We start from the raw sequence: 17,591 nt of genomic DNA on the forward strand, positions 1-17,591 counted from the left end.
ATGAGACTGAGTGAGCATGGACCACTTCAGCTCAGAAGAGCCATTAGCTCAGGGGTTCCTCAGGAAGATACAACTAGCTCCCATTCTCTGCTGCAGCTGTATCACAACCATCCTGGTTACTCTACACTGATGCCTGGCTCAGTACATGGTCCTTAGCCAGATTCTCATTTATCTTGAAGGTCATGTACTCTCATAAACTGTGACATATAATTGCAAGGAGAATTCACCAAGTTATTGGCCCACTGGCCAGAAGCAGAGATGGAAAAAGATCTTGAAAGGTTCACATTGCCTTGTTTGCAGTAAACTCCAACATCATTTCAAGCTAGGGAGAGCACCAGTCTTACCAAGGAGGATGGGCCACTTTTGCATTCTTAGAGATATCAGAGGGTTCTGGAGATTGAATACTGTCAAGTGCATAAACCCAGATAACCTTAACTTCATGCATAGAGTCCCTTTCAGTTTCAAAAACTGATACATGGAGCGCACTACGAGATTTGTTTCCTAGTACAACATTCACTTCACCATCAGTAAAAGATTGAGCTATCACATTGCTACCTTGGGATACTGTCTACTTATGTTCCAACCAACCTGCCACGAGTGATTGGATCCTCTTTGCCAGAAGCTGGTGACACAGTTATAAAATCCTCTCCCATCTTCCTTGTGGGATCATACCTGGCACTATTCACAAAAGTTGTTTCCCAGTATGCAGACTCTGAGATTTGGGGTGTACTTTTTTTCATATAAATGTATTTATTTTATTTTTGGCTGCGTTGGGTATTTGTTGCTGCGGGCGGGCTTTCTCCAGTTACGGTGAGCGGGGTCTACTCTTCGTTGAGGTGTGCGGCCTTCTCATTGTGGTGGCTTCTCTTGTTGCAGAGCATGGGCTCTAGGTGTGGGGGCTTCAGTAGCTGTGGCTTGCAGGCTCTAGAGCGCAGGCTCAGTAGTTGTGGCGCGTGGGCTTAGCTGCTCCGTGGCATGTGGGATCTTCCCAGACCAGAGCTTGAACCCATGTCCCCTGCATTGGCAGGAGGATTCTTAACCACTGCACCACCAGGGAAGCCCTGGGGTGTACTCTTGAGGGGAAATGGGAGGAAATAAGATTGGGCAGAGAGAGAAAATGGACTGCAATGACATCATACAGGGCCTCTTCCATTCCCACAAGGAGCTATGATGCCAGAATGCCCTTTCAGAGCTGTCCCACACTGGGCCATGGGGCCAGGTTTATATACTCTCACAATAACAAGTCATGGATTTCAGACTACCTCTGGGAAGGGGATATGACCCCAGGAAAGGTGGCTCACTTACACTGAAAACAATTCCCAGAGAATTGGTAGATGAGGCTGCACTGTGGTCTGAATATCTGTGTCCACCAGTGGAATAATTCCTTCAGTTCTGAAGGATAAGATGAAGGTGCAACACAGCACACACTAAAATGGTGCAATTAAATTGAATGGTTAGGAAAGTTTTCAGTGACCACAGGTTCACTTGTTCAGTTATTTTATGCTTGACTAAATCAGATCTAAGGATCCTTTTATTTCTCCATGGTTGGAAGAAACAAACTGCTTAGTAAAGAAAATTAACAAGTTCTTTAAATCTGTACAGTGCTGTATGTCCATTATATCTCAATAAAACTGGAAGAAAAAACAAAAAAAGAAAGAAAGAAAAGTAAGTTGTTCAGCTAGTAAGAAGGAGAACTAGCATATATGTGAAAAAGAAATGAAAACATATCAAAACAAAATGCTTATTAAGAGCCTGATTATAGAGTAGATATTCATGCTTCTTGCAATATAAAATTCTTGGGCACAGTTAACTAACATTCAAATTATAGCACCTTTATATACATTCAAGTGGACTGTTTCCACTTTCTTGTCTCCTATACCTCCACCCCAGGGCAAGTGGGAGGGATGAGGGCAGTGAGTAGCTGAGGGCAGCTTTAGGGAGGGTCCAAGGAGGGAAAGAGAGGGAGCCGAAGGGGAGGAGCAATTTTGAATTTGAATTTTGGCAGGCAAAAGTGACACAGAATGCACTAAAAGCGGAATGGGAGGAGTTAGGGTTGGACACTCCCATGAAGCTCAGGGGGTTAGTATCGGCTCATCAATTTCATACCTGCAAGGCTAATATGATACGGATAAGACAGAAACTGTGTAAGGAAGATAGAGAGAATTCAAACTGACATTTTTTTTAATTTTTTGCTATACTTTTTAAACAATTAAACTTCACTTTCTACAACAATTTTAGATTAATAGGAAGACTGTGAAAATAATGAAGGGAATTTCCATATACCCCTCATCCAGTTTCCTCTATTATCATCATCTTACATTACTAGGGTAGCTTCATTACAATTAATCAACTGATACTGATACATCATTATGACATATTATTTTTCAGATTGCCTTAGTTTTGCCTAATGTCCTTTTTCTCTTCCCAGATCCCAAGTAAAGTACCACACTCCATTTAGTTGCCATGTTTCTTTAGGCTCCTCTTGGCTATCTCAGTTTCTCATGATTTCCTTATTTTTGACAACCTTGACAGTCTTGAGGAGTACGGATATTTTGAAGATCTCTCTATTGAGATTTTTTGGTTGTTTTCCTCATTATTAGAATGGGGTTCTGGGATTTGGGGAGGAAGACCACAGAGGAAAAGTACCATTCTCATCACATCACATCAGGAATAAATAATAACATGACTTATCACTGTTGATATTAACCTTGATCATCCAGCTGAGGTAGCATTTGTCAGATTTCTTTGCTGTAAAGTAAATCTTCCCCCACCCCCTTTTCCATACTGTGTTCTTTGGAAGTCACTGGACACAGCCCACACTTAAGGAATACTCTACCTTCTCATGGGTAGAGTATCTAAATAAATTAGTTTGAATTCTTCCATCTACTCTTTACATTCATTCATTCATTCATTCATTCATTCATTTACATCAGCAGGGACTCATAGATAAATATTTTATACTTTTGGTTACAATCTAGTACTACTTTATTCATTTTTGTTGCTCAAGTTATTACTGATTTGGCCATTGGGAGCACTTACAGCTGGTTTCTGTTCCACTGACATATCCCCCTCATTGTGTTTTTGTACTATTTTGTTTTGAGCACATCCTTACTTCCTGGACTACACAATTCTGTGGGTTCATCATGTATATTTCCTGCCCTAGTCCTACAATCAGCCATGTATCCAAGGAACTCCAATAAATTTGATGGGAAAATGGTATCAGAAACCAAGATCTGGGTGCTAGGTATGTTCATAGCTACTGGACTGTCATTTGTTAGGTCCTTCAGCTGACAGAACAAAGGGATATATGTATTTGTACTAAATTGGGTACATATATAAATATAACCATCAGTATTATATCTTAATCTAAACTTGAGTTCTGTGAGAGCTCGGATTTTAATCCATTGACACATGGATCATTTTTTTTTTTTTTTTTGCGGTACACGGGCCTCTCACTGCTGCGGCCCCTCCCGCTGCGGAGCACAGGCTCCGGACGCGCAGGACAAGTGGCCACGGCGCACGGGCCCAGCCGCTCCGCGGCACGTGGGATCTTCCCAGACCGGGGCACGAACCTGCGTCCCCTGCATCGTCAGGCAGACTCCCAACCACTGCGCCACCAGGAAAGCCCTCATTTTTTTTTTTTTTTAAACATCTTTATTGGCGTATAATTGCTTTAAAATGGTGTGTTGGTTACTGCTTTATAACAAAGTGAATCAGTTATACATATACATATATCCCCATATCTCTTCCCTCTTGCATCACTCTCCCTTCCACCTTCCCTATCCCACACCTCTAGGTGGTCACAAAGCACCGAGCTGATCTCCCTGTGCTATGCGGCTGCTTCCCACTAGCTATCTATTTTACATTTGGTAGTATATATAAGTCCATGCCATGCTTTCACTTCATCCCAGCTAACCCTCCTCTTCCTAGGTCCTCAAGTCCATTCTCTACATCTGCGTCTTTATTCCTGTCCTGTCCCTAGGTTCTTCAGAAACTTTTTTTTTTTTATTCCATATATATGTGTTAACATACGGTATTTATGTTTCTCTTCCTGACTTACTTCACTCTGTATGACAGTCTCTAGGTCCATGCACATCACTACAAATAACTCAATTTTGTTTCTTTATATGGCCGAGTAATATTCCATTGTAAATATGTGCCACATCTTCTTTATCCATTCATCTGTCGATGGACATTTAGGTTGCTCCCATGTCCTGGCTACTGTGAATAGAGCTGCAATGACCACTGTGGTACATTACACTTTTTGAATTATGGTTTTCTCCCACTACTGGGATTGCTGGGTCATATGTTAGTTCTATTTATAGTTTTTTGAGGAGCCTCCATTATTTTTCTCCACAGTGGCTGTATCAATTTACATTCCCACCAACAGTGCAAGAAGGTTCCCTTTTCTCCACATGCTCTCCAGCATTTACTATTTGTAGATTTTTGGATGATGTCCATTCTGACCAGTGTGAGGTGATACCACATTGTAGTTTTGATTTGCATTTCTCTAATGATTAGTGATGTTGAGCATCCTTTCATATGTTTCTTGGCAATCTGTATATCTTCTTTGGAGAAATGTCTATTTAGGTCTTCTGCCAATTTGGGGATTGAGTTTTTGTTTTTTTGATATTGAGCTGCATGAGCTGCTTGTAAATTTTGGAGATTAATCTTTTGTCAGTTGCCTCATTTACAAATAGTTTCTCCCATCCTGATGGTTGTCTTTCATCTTGTTTATGGTTTCCTTTGCTGTGCAAAAGCTTTTAAATTTCATTAGGTCCCATTTGTTTTCTTTTTGTTTTTATTTCCATTTCTCTAGGAGGTAGGTCAAAAAGGATCTTGCTGTGATTTATGTCATAGAGTGTTCTGCCTATGTTTTCCTCTAAGAGTTTGATAGTGTCTGGCCTTGTATTTAGGTCTTTAACTCATTTTGAGTTTATGTTTGTGTATGATGTTAGGGAGTGTTCTAATTTCATTCTTTTACATGTAGCTGTCCAGTTTTCCCAGCACCACTTATTGAAGAGGCTGTCTTCTCTCCATTGTATATTCTTGCCTCCTTTATTAAAAATAATGTGACCATATGTGCCTGGGTTTATCTCAGGGCTTTTTATCCGGTTCCATTGACCTATCTTTCTGTTTTTGTGCCAGTACCATACTGTCTTGATTGCTGTAGCTTTGTAGTATAGTCTGAAGTCAGGGAGCCTTGATTCCTCCAGCTCTGTTTTCCTTTCTCAAGATTGCTTGGGCTATTCGGCGTCTTTTGGGTTTCCATACGAATTGTGAAATTTTTTGCTCTAGTTCTGCGAAGAATGCCATTGGTAGTTTGAAAGAGATTGCATTGAATCTGTTGATTGCTTTGGGTAGTATAGTCATTTTCACAACGTTGATTCTTCCAATCCAAGAACATGGTATATCTCTCCATGTGTTTGTATCATCTTTAATTTCTTTCATCAATGTCTTCTAGTTTTCTGCATACAGGTCTTTGTCTCCTTAGGTAGGTTTATTCCTAGGTATTTTATTCTTTTTGTTGCAATGGTAAATGGGAGTGTTTTGTTAATTTTTCTTTCAGCTTTTTCATCATTAGTGTATAGGAATGCAAAAGATTTCTGTGCATAGTTCTGTATCCTGCTACACTACCAAATTCATTGATTAGGTCTGGCAGTTTTCTGGTAGCATCTTTAGGATTCTGTATGTATAGTATTATGTCATCTGCAAACAGTGACAGCTTTACTTCTTCTTTTCCAATTTGGATTCCTTTATTTCTTTTTCTTCCCTGATTGCTGTGGCTAAAACTTCCAGAACTATGTTGAATAACAGTGGTGAGAGTGGACAATCTTGTCTTGTTCCTGATCTTGGTGGAAATGGTTTAAGTTATTCACTATCGACAATGATGTTGGCTGTGGGTTTGTCATACATGGCCTTTATTATGCTGAGGTAAGTTCCCTCTATGGCTACTTTCTGGAGGGTTTTCATCATAAATATGTGTTGAATTTTGTGTAAAACTTTTTCTGCATCTATTGAAATAATCATATGTTTTTTTTCGTTCAATTTGTTAATATGGTTTATCACATTGATTTGTGTATATTGAAGAATCCTTGCATTCCTTGGATAAACCCCACTTAATCATGGTGTATGATCCTTTTAAAGTGCTGTTGGATTCTGTTTGCTAGTATTTTGTTGAGGTATTTTGCATCTATGTTCACCAGTGATATTGGCCTGTAGTGTTCTTGTTTTGTGATATCTTTGTCTGGTTGTGATATCTTTGACTGGTTGTGGTATCGGGGTGATGGTGGTCTCGTAGAATGAGTTTGGGAGTGTTCCTCCCTCTGCTATATTTTGGAAGAGTTTGAAAAGGATAGGTGTTAGCTCTTCTGTAAATGTTTGATAGAATTCGCCCGTGAAGACATGTGACTTTTGTTGGAAGATTTTTAATCACAGTCTCAATTTCAGTGCTTGTGACTGATCTGTTTATATTTTCTATTTCTTACTGGTTCAGATTCAGAAGTTTGCTTTTCTAAGAATTTGCCCATTTCCTACAGGTTGTCCATTTTATTGGTATATAGTTGCTTGTAGTAATCTCTCATGATCCTTTTTATTTCTGCAGTGTCAGATTTTACTTCTTTTTCATTTCTTATTCTATTGATTTAAGTTTTCTCACTTTTTTTCTTGATGAGTCTGTCTAATAGTTTATCAATTTTGTTTACCTTCTCAAAGAATCCACCTTATTTTTATTGATCTTTGCTACTGTTTCCTTCATTTCTTTTTCATTTATTTCTGATCTGATTTTTATGATTTCTTTCCTTCTGCTAACTTTGAGGTTTTTTGGTTCTTCTTACTCTAATTGATTTAGGTGTAAGCTTAGGTTGTTTATTTGAGATGTTTCTTGTTTCTTGAGGTAGGATTGTATTGGTGTAAACTTCCTTCTTAGAACTGTTTTTGCTGCATACCATAGGTTTGGGGTCGTTGTGTTTTCATTGTCATTTGTTTCTAGGTATTCTTTGATTTCTTCAGTGATCTCTTGGTTATTAAGTAGTGTACTGTTTAGCCTCCATGTGTTTGTATTTTTTACAGATTTTTTTCCTGTAATTGATGTCTAGTCTCATAACATTGTGGTTGGAAAACATACTTGATATGATTTCAATTTTCTTAACTTTACCAAGGCTTTATTTGTGACCCAAGATATGATCTATCCTGGAGAATGTTCCACGAGCACTTGAGAAGAAAGTGTATTCTGTTGTTTTTGGATGGAATGTCCCATAAATATCAATTAAGACCATCTTGTTTAACATGTCATTTAAAGCTTTTGTTTCCTTATTTTCATTTTGGATGATGTGTCCATTGGTGAAAGTGAGGTGTTAAAGTCCCATACTATTATTGTGTTACTGTGTATTTCCCCTTTTATGGCTGTTAGAATTTGCCTTATGTATTGAGGTGCTCCTATGTTGGGTGCATAAATATTTACAATTGTTATATTTTCTTCTTGGATTGATCCCTTGATCATTATGTAGTGTCCTTCTTTGTCTCTTGTAATAGTCTTTATTTTAAAATCTATTTTGTGTGATACAAGAATTGCTATTCCACCTCTCTTTTGATTTCCATTTGTGTGGAATATCTTATTCCTTCCCCTTACTTTCAGTCTGTATGTGTCCCTAAGTTTGAAGTAGGTCTCTTATAGACAGCATATATATGGGTCTTGTTTTTGTATCCATTCAGCCAATCTATATCTTTTGGTTGGAGCATTTAATTCATTTACATTTAAGGTAATTATCCATATGTATGTTCCCATTACAATTTTCTTAATTGTTTTGGGCTTGTTATTGTAGATCTTTTCCTTCTTTTGTTTCCTGTGTAGAGAAGTTCCTTTAGCATTTGTTGTAAACCTGGTTTGTTGGTGCTGAATTCCCTAAGCGTTTGTTTGTCTGTAAATGTTTTAATTTCTACATCGAATCTGAATGAGATCCTTGCTGGGTAATCTTGATTGTAGGTTTTTTCCCTTTCATCACTTTAAATATGTCCTGCCACTCCCTTCTGGCTTGCAGAGTTTCTGCTGAACGATCAGCTGTTAACCTTATGGGGATTCCCTTGTGTGTTATTTGCTGTTTTTTCCCTTGCTGCTTTTAATATTTTTTTCTTTGCATTTAATTTTTGATAGTTTGATGAATATGTGTTGGTGTGTTTCTCCTTGGATTTATCCTGTAGGGGACTCTCTGCACTTCCTGGACTTGATTGACTATTTCCTTTCCCATATTAGGGAAGTTTTCATCTATAACCTCTTCAAATATTTTCTCAGTCCCTTTCTTTTTTCTCTTCTTTTTCTGGGACCCCTATAATTAGAATGTTGGTGCATTTAATGTCCCAGAGGTCTCTAAGACTGTCCTCCACTCTTTTCATTCTTTTTTCTTTATTCTGCTCTGCAGTATTTATTTCCACTATTTTATCTTCCAGGTCACTTATCTGTTCTTCTGCCTCAGTTATTTTGCTATTGATTCCTTCCAGAGAATTTTAGATTTCTTTAATTGTGTTGTTCATCCTTGTTTGTTTGCTCTTTAGTTCTTCTAGGTCCTTGCTAAATGTTTCTTGTATTTTCTCCATTCTATTTCCATGATTTGGGACCATGTTTACTATCATTACTCTGAATTCTTTGTCAGGTAGACTGCCTATTTCCTCTTCATTTGTTTGGTCTGGTGGGTTTTTACCTTGCTCCTTCATCTGCTGTGTGTTTCTCTGTCTTCTCATGTTGTTTAACTTACTGTGTTTGGGGGTCTCCTTTTCACAGGCTGCAGATTCGTAGTTCCCATTGTTTTTGGTGTCTGCCTGCAGTGGCTAAGTTTGGTTCAGTGGGTTGTGTAGGCTTCCTTGTGGATGGAACTAGTGCCTGTGTTCTGGTGGATGAGGCTGGATCTTGTCTTTCTGGTGGATAGGACTGTGCCTGGTGGTGTCTTTTGAGGTATCTGTGACCTTATTATGATTTTAGGCACCTCTCTGCTAATGGAGGTGCTGTGTTCCTGTCTTGCTAGTTGTTTGGCATAGGGTATCCTGCACTGTAGCTTGCTGGTCGTTAAGTGGAGCTGCATCTTAGCGTTGAGATGGAGATCTCTGGGAGAACTTTCACCATTTGATATTTCATGGAGCTGGGAGGTCTCTGGTGGACCAATGTCTCGAATTCAGCTCTCCCATCTCAGAGGTACAGGCCTGACACCTCACTGGAGCACCAAGACCCTATCAGCCACACAGCTCAGAAGAAAACGGAGAAAAAAGGAACGAAAGAAATAAAATAAAAAGAAATACTGTCATTAAAATAATTATTAAAAATTTAAAAATTAGAAAGAAATAAAAACAAAAGAATGAAGGAAAGAAGAGAGCCACCGAACCAAAAAACAAATCCACAAATGATAACAAGCACTAAAAAGTATACTGAAAAAGAAAAAAACAAAAACAATAATGGACAGACAGAACCCTAGGACAAATGGTAAAAGCAAAGCTATACAGACAAAATCACACAAAGAAGCTTACACATACACACTCATAAAAAGAGAAAAAGGAAAAATATATACATATATTTATATTAAAAAAAGGAAGAGAGCAACCAAATCAATAAACAAATCTACCAATGATAATAAACTCTAAATACTAAACTAGATAAACATAAAACCAGAAACCAATTAGATGCAGAAAGCAAACCCTAAGGCTACCGTTGCTCCCAAAGTCTACTGCCTCAATTTTGGGATGATTTGTTGTCTATTCAGGCATTCCACAGATGCAGGGTACATCAAGTTGATTGTGGAGATTTAATCCGCTGCTCTTGAGGCTGCTAGGGGAAATTTCCCTTTCTCTTCTTTGTCCACACAGCTCCTGGGGTTCAGCTTTGGATTTGGCCCTGCCTCTGAGTGTAGGTCGCCTGAGGGTCTGTTCCCTGCTCAGACAGGACAGGGTTAAAGGAGCAGCTGATTAGGGGGCTTTGGCTCCTGCAGGCCTGTGCGAGGGAGGGGTACAGAATATCGGGCAAGCCTGTGGCGGCAGAGGCTGACATGGCATTGCAACAGCCTGATGTGTGATGTGTGTTCTCCCGGGGAAGTTGTCGCTGGATCACGGGACCCTGGCAGTGGCGGGCTGCACAGGCTCCCAGGAGGGGAGGTGTGGATAGTGACCTATGCTTGCACACAGGCTTCTTGGTGGCTGCAGCAGCAGTCTTAGTGTTTCATGCCTGTCTCTGGGGTCCGCACTGATAGCCACGGCTCATGCTCATCTCTGGAGCTCGTTTAGGTGGTGTTCTGAATCCCCTCTCCTTGCGCACCACGAAACAATGGTCTCTTGACTCTTAGGCAGGTCCAGACTTTTTCCCAGACTCCCTCCTGGCTAGCTGTGGTGGACTAGCTCCCTTCAGGCTGTGTTCACACCGCCAACCCCAGTCCTCTCCCTGGGATCCGACCTCCTAAGTCCGAGCCTCAGCTCCCAGCCCTGCCCGCCCCGGCGGGTGAGCAGACAAGCCTCTCGGGCTGGTGAGTGCTGGTTGGCACCGATCCTCCATGTGGGAATCTCTCTGCTTTGCCCTCTGCACCCATGTTGCTGCGCTCTCCTCCGTGGCTCCAAAGCTTCCCCCTGCCACCGACCCCCGACTTCGTCTCCGCCAGTGAATGGGCTTCCTAGTGTGTGGAAACTTCCTCCTTCACAGCTCTCTCCCACTGGTGCAAGTCCCGTCCCTATTATTTTGTCTGTCTTTTTTTTTTTTTTTTTTGCGCTACCCAGGTACATGGGGAGTTTCTTGCCTTTTGGGAGGTCTGAGGTCTTCTGCCAGTGTTCAGTAGGTGTTCTGTAGGAGTTGTTCCATGTGTAGATGTATTTCTGATGTATCTGTGGGGAGGAAGGTGATCTCCGCGTCTTACTCCTCCGTCACCTTGAAGGTCTCTTGTCCATGGATCATTTTAGCTTGCATTGCTTGTTTATCCACAAACACTCACTTCAAAAGTTAGAAAACTGTCTGTTTATATACAATTATTTATGTAATAGTTTAATGCCAGTATGCATGTATAGCAGGGTCAAAGCTGCTATTTGTTACCTTCAAAAATTATTTCATTAATTAGAGCACAGTTTATGTTCACTTTCTTGTTCTTCAGACACGATTCATATCCAAAGTTTTAAGATCAATACCTTTATTCCAGGTTGTTTCTTTCTTTTCTTTTTTATTTTTTACAGCTGAATATTTTATTTTACTTTATTTTATTTTATTTTATTCTATGTTATTGGAATACAATTGCTTTACAATTTTGTGGTAGTTTCTGTTGTACAATGAAGTGAATCAGCTATATGTATAACTATATCCCCTCCCTCTTGGACCTCCGTCCCCCCTTCCCCCCCATCTAGGTCATTACAGAGCGCTGAGCTGAGCTCCCTGTGCTGTACAGCAGGTTCTCACTAGCCATCTATTTTACACATGGTAGTGTATTTATGTCAAACCTAATCTCTCAATTCGTCCCACCCTCCCCTTCCCCGCCATGTCCACACATCCATTCTCTAAGTCTATGTCTCTATTCCTGCCCAACAAATAGGTTCATCTGTACCACTTTTCTAGATTCTACATATATGCATTAATATACAATATTTGTTTTTCTCTTTCTGGCTTATTGTTTTGTCATATGCACTACATTCTGTGATTCCCATAAGCTTCTAAATTATTTTATAAACTTTTCATACAATAAGGTTTACTCTTTATGCTGCAAAGTTCAATAGGTTTTGACAAATGAATAGTGTGTTGTATCTAAAATTATAATATTGTACAGAATAGTTTCATCACCCTAAAACTTCCCCCCTGCTTCACCTATTCAACATTTTACTTCCCCTCGTGAATCCCTGTCAACCCCTGATATTTTTAATGTCCCTATAGTTTTATATTTCCTGAATGTTCTAGATTGGGATCATTCATTATCAAGCCTATTCAGACTGGCTTATTTCACTTAGCATTATGCATTTAAGATTCATTTATGTATTTTCATCATTCAGTAACTAATTTTAAAGTTTCTGACTAATATTTAATTTTATTGATTCACCACAATTTGTTTATACATTCACCTATTGAAAGATTTTTTTTTTGCTTCTTGTTTTTGAGTGATTATGAATAAAGCTGTTATAAACATGCATGTGTATATTTTTGTGTGGACATACTTTTCAGATCAGTTGGGTATATACTTAGGAACACGACTGCTTATTGTATTGTAAGACTACGTTTAACTTTATAAGAAACTGCTATGCTGTCTTCCAAAGTAGCTGTACCATTTGGCATTCCCACCAGCATTGAATGAGCATTCCTGTCACTCCACATCTTCACTGAAAATTGACATTGTCATATATCTTTTTAAATTTTAGCCTATCTAACATGTAGTGGTATCTCATTTTAATTTTCTAATCACTAATGACCAAAAATAATAACTATATTTTCATACACTTATTTGTTGTCTATATGCCTTCTTTGGTGAGATGCCTGTTCAGATTGTTGGCTTTTTTTTTTTTTATGAGTGGTTTGTGTTTTCTTAATGTTTAGTTTTTTAAGATTTCTTTGAATATTTTGGATTTTGCTACACCTTTGTACAATTTTAACTTTGAATTGTATGGAAAGCATTTTATTACAAATTTTAATTTCTGGGAAAACTACGTTACTGAGAATTTCATTAACCTTAAAGACTATATTTAGAGGTTTCTCTTACCAGAAAGATCACAAGAAAAATTAATAAACTCCTAAAAACAGAATTATTTTAACTTACAACCATGCTATCTGCACTACAGAAGTTGGTGGAACAAAGGAGCAGCTTAATTTAATGACCTAAATAGTTCCCACCAAATGTGTGGAAATGTAAATGACATAAATGGCATTAAATATTTCAGTTCACAGCATCACCTTTTCCTCCTTTTTCTCTATATATTTCCCCAAAAACCCCTTCTCTTTCCAAAGAATTAAGAAAATATTATATAATTGCAATTGCAATATTGTGAAAATTCTTCCTTATTTTCTCTGGCTTGTGTTTTATGCCTGACTTCCTACTCTCTGTTTCATTATTGTAGTATTTTTCCACATACATATCAGTAGGCATAACAGAGTCTAAAATTCTAAAGAACACTTCTGATTACCATAGATCCCCAGAAAATTCCTTGGTTTGATTTTATGATTAAGCATTCGAGTCAGAATTACCAATAAAGATCAACTGCTACTTGGAATAGAGGTCAAGCAAGAAAGACACAGAAAACTTTGAAATATTTGTAATGGGACTAAATATTATTTTAGGAGATGAGTAAAAGAAACTGCATTTCTCATATAATTGGATTTCAAGAGTAGTAGTTATTTCTACAAAGTATTTTGAAAGGTCAAAGACCTTGTGATGGACTTAAAAATGATTGAAAATATATAATTGGAATTAAGCCAAAATTAAAATAAAATTCACCTTTTATTATGCAAAGTTTTGCTTAGTAAGTTAAAGATTCTCATACAGAATCAATGATAGAGCATTAGCTTATCAGGGGGCAATGGATATAGTCCAGAAATGTGTCAATTTATTATTAAGTTAGAAATAAAGTAAGAATAACCATAATATTAAATAAGTAGATTTATAATGATACTGAAATAAATCATTATAATTTAATATTTTTGTTGAGTCTTATGTATAAATTAAATGATGACTGAAAATAAATTTCAAAAATTGTTATATGAAACACTGATGTAAGTCAGTATGTAGTTGCATATAGCTTATTATTCTTACAATGACAACTAAAAAATAAGTATACATGTTTTATGAAATCATTGAATCAATGATCTACTTAACATTAAAAATTGCTAAGAGACTGAGTACTGATTTAACTATTTTAAAATATATTAATACATAAAGAACTGTTTTTGAGGAACATAAAATTATTGAATATATTATGCTATATTAGATATTGAAAATCAGTTAAAATCACTTTTTTTTTTTTGGCGGTACGCGGGCCTCTCACTGTTGTGGCCTCTCCCATTGCGGAGCACAGGCTCCGGACGTGCAGGCTCAGTGGCCATGGCTCACGGGCCCAGCCACTCCGCGGCATGTGGGATCTTCCCGAACCGGGGAACGAACCCGTGCCCCCTGCATCGGCAGGCGGACTCTCAACCACTGCTCCACCAGGGAAGCCTGGAAATAATTTTTTGTTTGTCTTATCAAGTCCATGGTCCTTGTCTATTCCCGGAGTTTGGAACTGGAGGCAACTCTACTTCAAACTCATGAATTAAAATTGAAGGATGAGTTGATAGCCACAAAAGAATTTGCATACTGTTTACCAAGGGGAAGAGTGTTTGAGTGCTGAACAGCCAAGTTAATAGATGCCCATTATATCTGCAGTGGCAAAAACTGGCATCCACAGTACTACTAGCCAACATCCATCCGTGGAAGACATTTTTATTAATCTTGGACCCATTCCTATTGCACTCACAATCTGTCTCATAATTCCCTTCAACCTACTCTCCAGCAAATAGCTAGCAGTTCATCAGAACAAATTTATATTACACACTTTGTTATGCCTCACATGATAATATCCTTGATGACTGTGGATAAAGCCTTGAATATGTGTTGATAGCTCATTATTAATCTTTCCCTTTCAAATGTATCTCAGTCCTTCTTGAGTCTACTTATATTTTTGACTTTTCCACCTCTCAGGATAATTACCTTCAAACCTCTATTTCTAGAGGCATATCAAATAGCTTAGTCTATTGCCTATTACTCCTGCCTTTATATCTCCAATTTAAGATTGAATTTTAAGTTAAAAATTAGAAGCATTCAGATGTTAAAGAGCCGAATGTCAGAAAGATTCAGGCAAAAATTGGAAACTTCATTTTGATCTCCAGTGATATGTGACTAAACAAAAAAAACCCCACAAAGTTGATGTGTGTTTAACTGCACATATAAAGGAAGAAAACTTTACCTCATGTGATAGAAAAATGATTTATGGATAATATTTGAATTGTTGCACAACTCTTAAAAACTGCATAAAGACTCGTATTATCATGCACATCCATATAATTTAACTTCCTGATTTTAACATGTTAAAATGTCATCCACTGCTAGTGAATGACATTTTAACATGTTAAAATGTCATTCACTGCTAGTGAATATAACAAAAAAGAAGCAGACTCACAGATATAGAGAACAAACTAGTGGTTACCAGTCGGGAGGGGGGAAAGGCAATACAGGGATGGGGGCGTAGGAGGTACAAACTATTGGCTGTAAGATAGGCTCAAGGATGTATTGTACAACACGGGGAATAGAGGCACTATTTTGCAATAACTGTAAGTGGAAAGTAACCTTTAAAAATTGTATAAAAGAAAAAATTAAAATTACCTGAAATTTTAAAAAGTTCACAAAAATAAATTTAAAAAAAGAAAAAAAATTAGACTCAAAAATGTCATCCACTGATTTAGAAGAATATACTTGAAAACTGAAATGTTTATACTTTATCCCAACCTTAACACCTGAAAAGATAACAAGTGAAGGAGGGATGATGTTATCTCTATTACCATTTAAACTATCATTACTTCATTAAACATCATATTTGCCCTAAATTTACAAAAACTGGTTTATTAGAATGCATTCCAAGTAAAATACAAATCAAATAAATTCTGATATGAATAATGGAAAACTTCATTAAATGACTCCGTTTACAAGCTTCAGACTTTTTTCAAATATAGAAGTATAGATAAAAGAGATCTAGCTTTAAGTTTCTGTCTTGGGTACTCTATGTATATATATTTATATATATATATGTGTATATATATATATATGTATACCCTGTATGTATAAATATATATATATACATATATATATATGCACTGTATATACACACACAGAGCATGCAAGAGAGAAACTTAAGAGCTAGATTTCTTATTTAAGTCTGTAAGTGACATATGAAGATGGTAATTGTGTTGTAAAAGGGACAAAAATTGTTTCTTGGTAATGTTTGGCATTATAGTGCTACTAGTAACAGCTATAAATATATTGTGAATTGCTAATAAAATGTTATGACTAGCCTTTGAAGGTTACAGATAGTTTCTTTTCCATATATCTTTAAATGGGGCTTGTTAATGTTATCTAATTAGTTGACTATGCTTAAGTATATATAGGATCATGTAGCTCTATAATACCACTTGTTTTTTAAAAGTACCTATCATTTCCAAGATCACAACCCACTGCTATGATAGGAAGAATAAACAGTTTGATATTTAGTGTTAGTAAATATAGAAAACAATATTCTATTTCCTTGATTATTCTTGGTGATTATTCTTTTTAATCATTTTGTCTGAAGTAGTAAATATTCAAATGACAAATATATGAAAAATTTGAATTCCATGTGCAAATGCCTTCTTTTTTCTGATATCCTCAGACAGAATCAATAGCTCTAACATCTGCATTCATATAACAGTTTATATAGGAATCTCGTATGACATTAACCAGGTCATGTGGCAAATACACACATTTTATGTGTGTATTCACCCAATATTGGGAGTATCTTATTATTCAGAGGTACCTTTCTCCTATTCTGTAGTCTCAGCACCATTCAGCACATAATAGGTGCTCAAATAACACTTTTTTAAAATTTAGTATGAAACAAAACAGAAAGGTGGAGTTTTTTGCACACATCTGACAATAAATAGGGGATAAAAAACATTGCAAATCAAACTGACCATTTAAAGTCAGAGATTACCCTCAAAATTCTCAATTTTGGTACATTTTGCGTCATGGTCTTAGTTCTACAGGCATAAAATCTTAGCATTAGCTTTCACTATGTCACCCTCTTTATCCATTTCCAATATGCCACTAAATTCCTTTGGACCTTCTTTTATGATATTTGTGAATGTTGGCCTTTCCAAGCTCCTGATCTGATTTTCGGGCTCCCTAATTCAATATCAATTCTATCACGTTACCCTGGCTTCACCTAAATGTCACATACAAACTTAGAAATCCAAACCACTATTGTTGAATATTTAATTGATCAACCATTTTGTATATGCATATTTATTTATAAAATAAAAACATGTACTAATTAAATAATATGTAACACATTCCCAAAAAAGGTACTTATTAACTGTATGAGAGTTAAAAAAAAAATAAAGTTCTATCCGCATGCTAAAGAATTGAAATATGTACCTTCTGGGAATGTAACTTAGTTTAAAAGACAACTGATCTGGGACTTCTCTGGCAGTCCAGTGGTTAAGACTTCACCTTCCAATGCAGGGGGTGAAGGTTCGATCCCTCGCCAGGGAGCTAAGATCCCACATGCCTCAGGGCCGAAACACCAGACCATAAAGCAGAAGCAATATTGTAACAAATTCAATAAAGATTTAAATAACGGTCCACATCAAAAAAAAAATCTTAAAAAGACAACTGATCTAAATGATTGATTTCTTGTTTTTAATTTCTTCTGGACTCCTACATATCCAGAGATAAATATTTTCTCAACATACTACTTTCTGCATGCTATTGTCCTGAACAGAAATCTATCATGTTTAAGCTTGCATTCCTCAGTGTGGCCATTTACAGATTTCTATATCTAGGCCCATGTTTGCTAATCCAAGCTTATTTCTT

General features: G+C 37.2%; 1 protein-coding gene across 2 annotated transcripts in view; it reads right to left on the reverse strand.

Annotated features, from left to right (window-relative positions):
* LOC309963985 (uncharacterized protein) overlaps nucleotides 1-17,591 on the reverse strand; it is a 389,311-nt gene that overhangs the window by 251,334 nt on the left and 120,386 nt on the right. For both annotated transcript variants that reach the window (XM_082842582.1, XM_082842581.1), the window contains one exon: nucleotides 1,306-1,631. In XM_082842582.1, coding sequence (XP_082698708.1) covers nucleotides 1,564-1,631 — 68 coding nt within the window. In that variant the 3' untranslated portion in view covers nucleotides 1,306-1,563. The remainder of the gene's footprint in view (nucleotides 1-1,305; nucleotides 1,632-17,591) is intronic.

Source organism: Leucopleurus acutus (assembly GCF_964270905.1).
Source record: "Leucopleurus acutus genome assembly, chromosome: 7".
NCBI classification, from domain to species: Eukaryota; Metazoa; Chordata; class Mammalia; order Artiodactyla; family Delphinidae; genus Leucopleurus; species Leucopleurus acutus.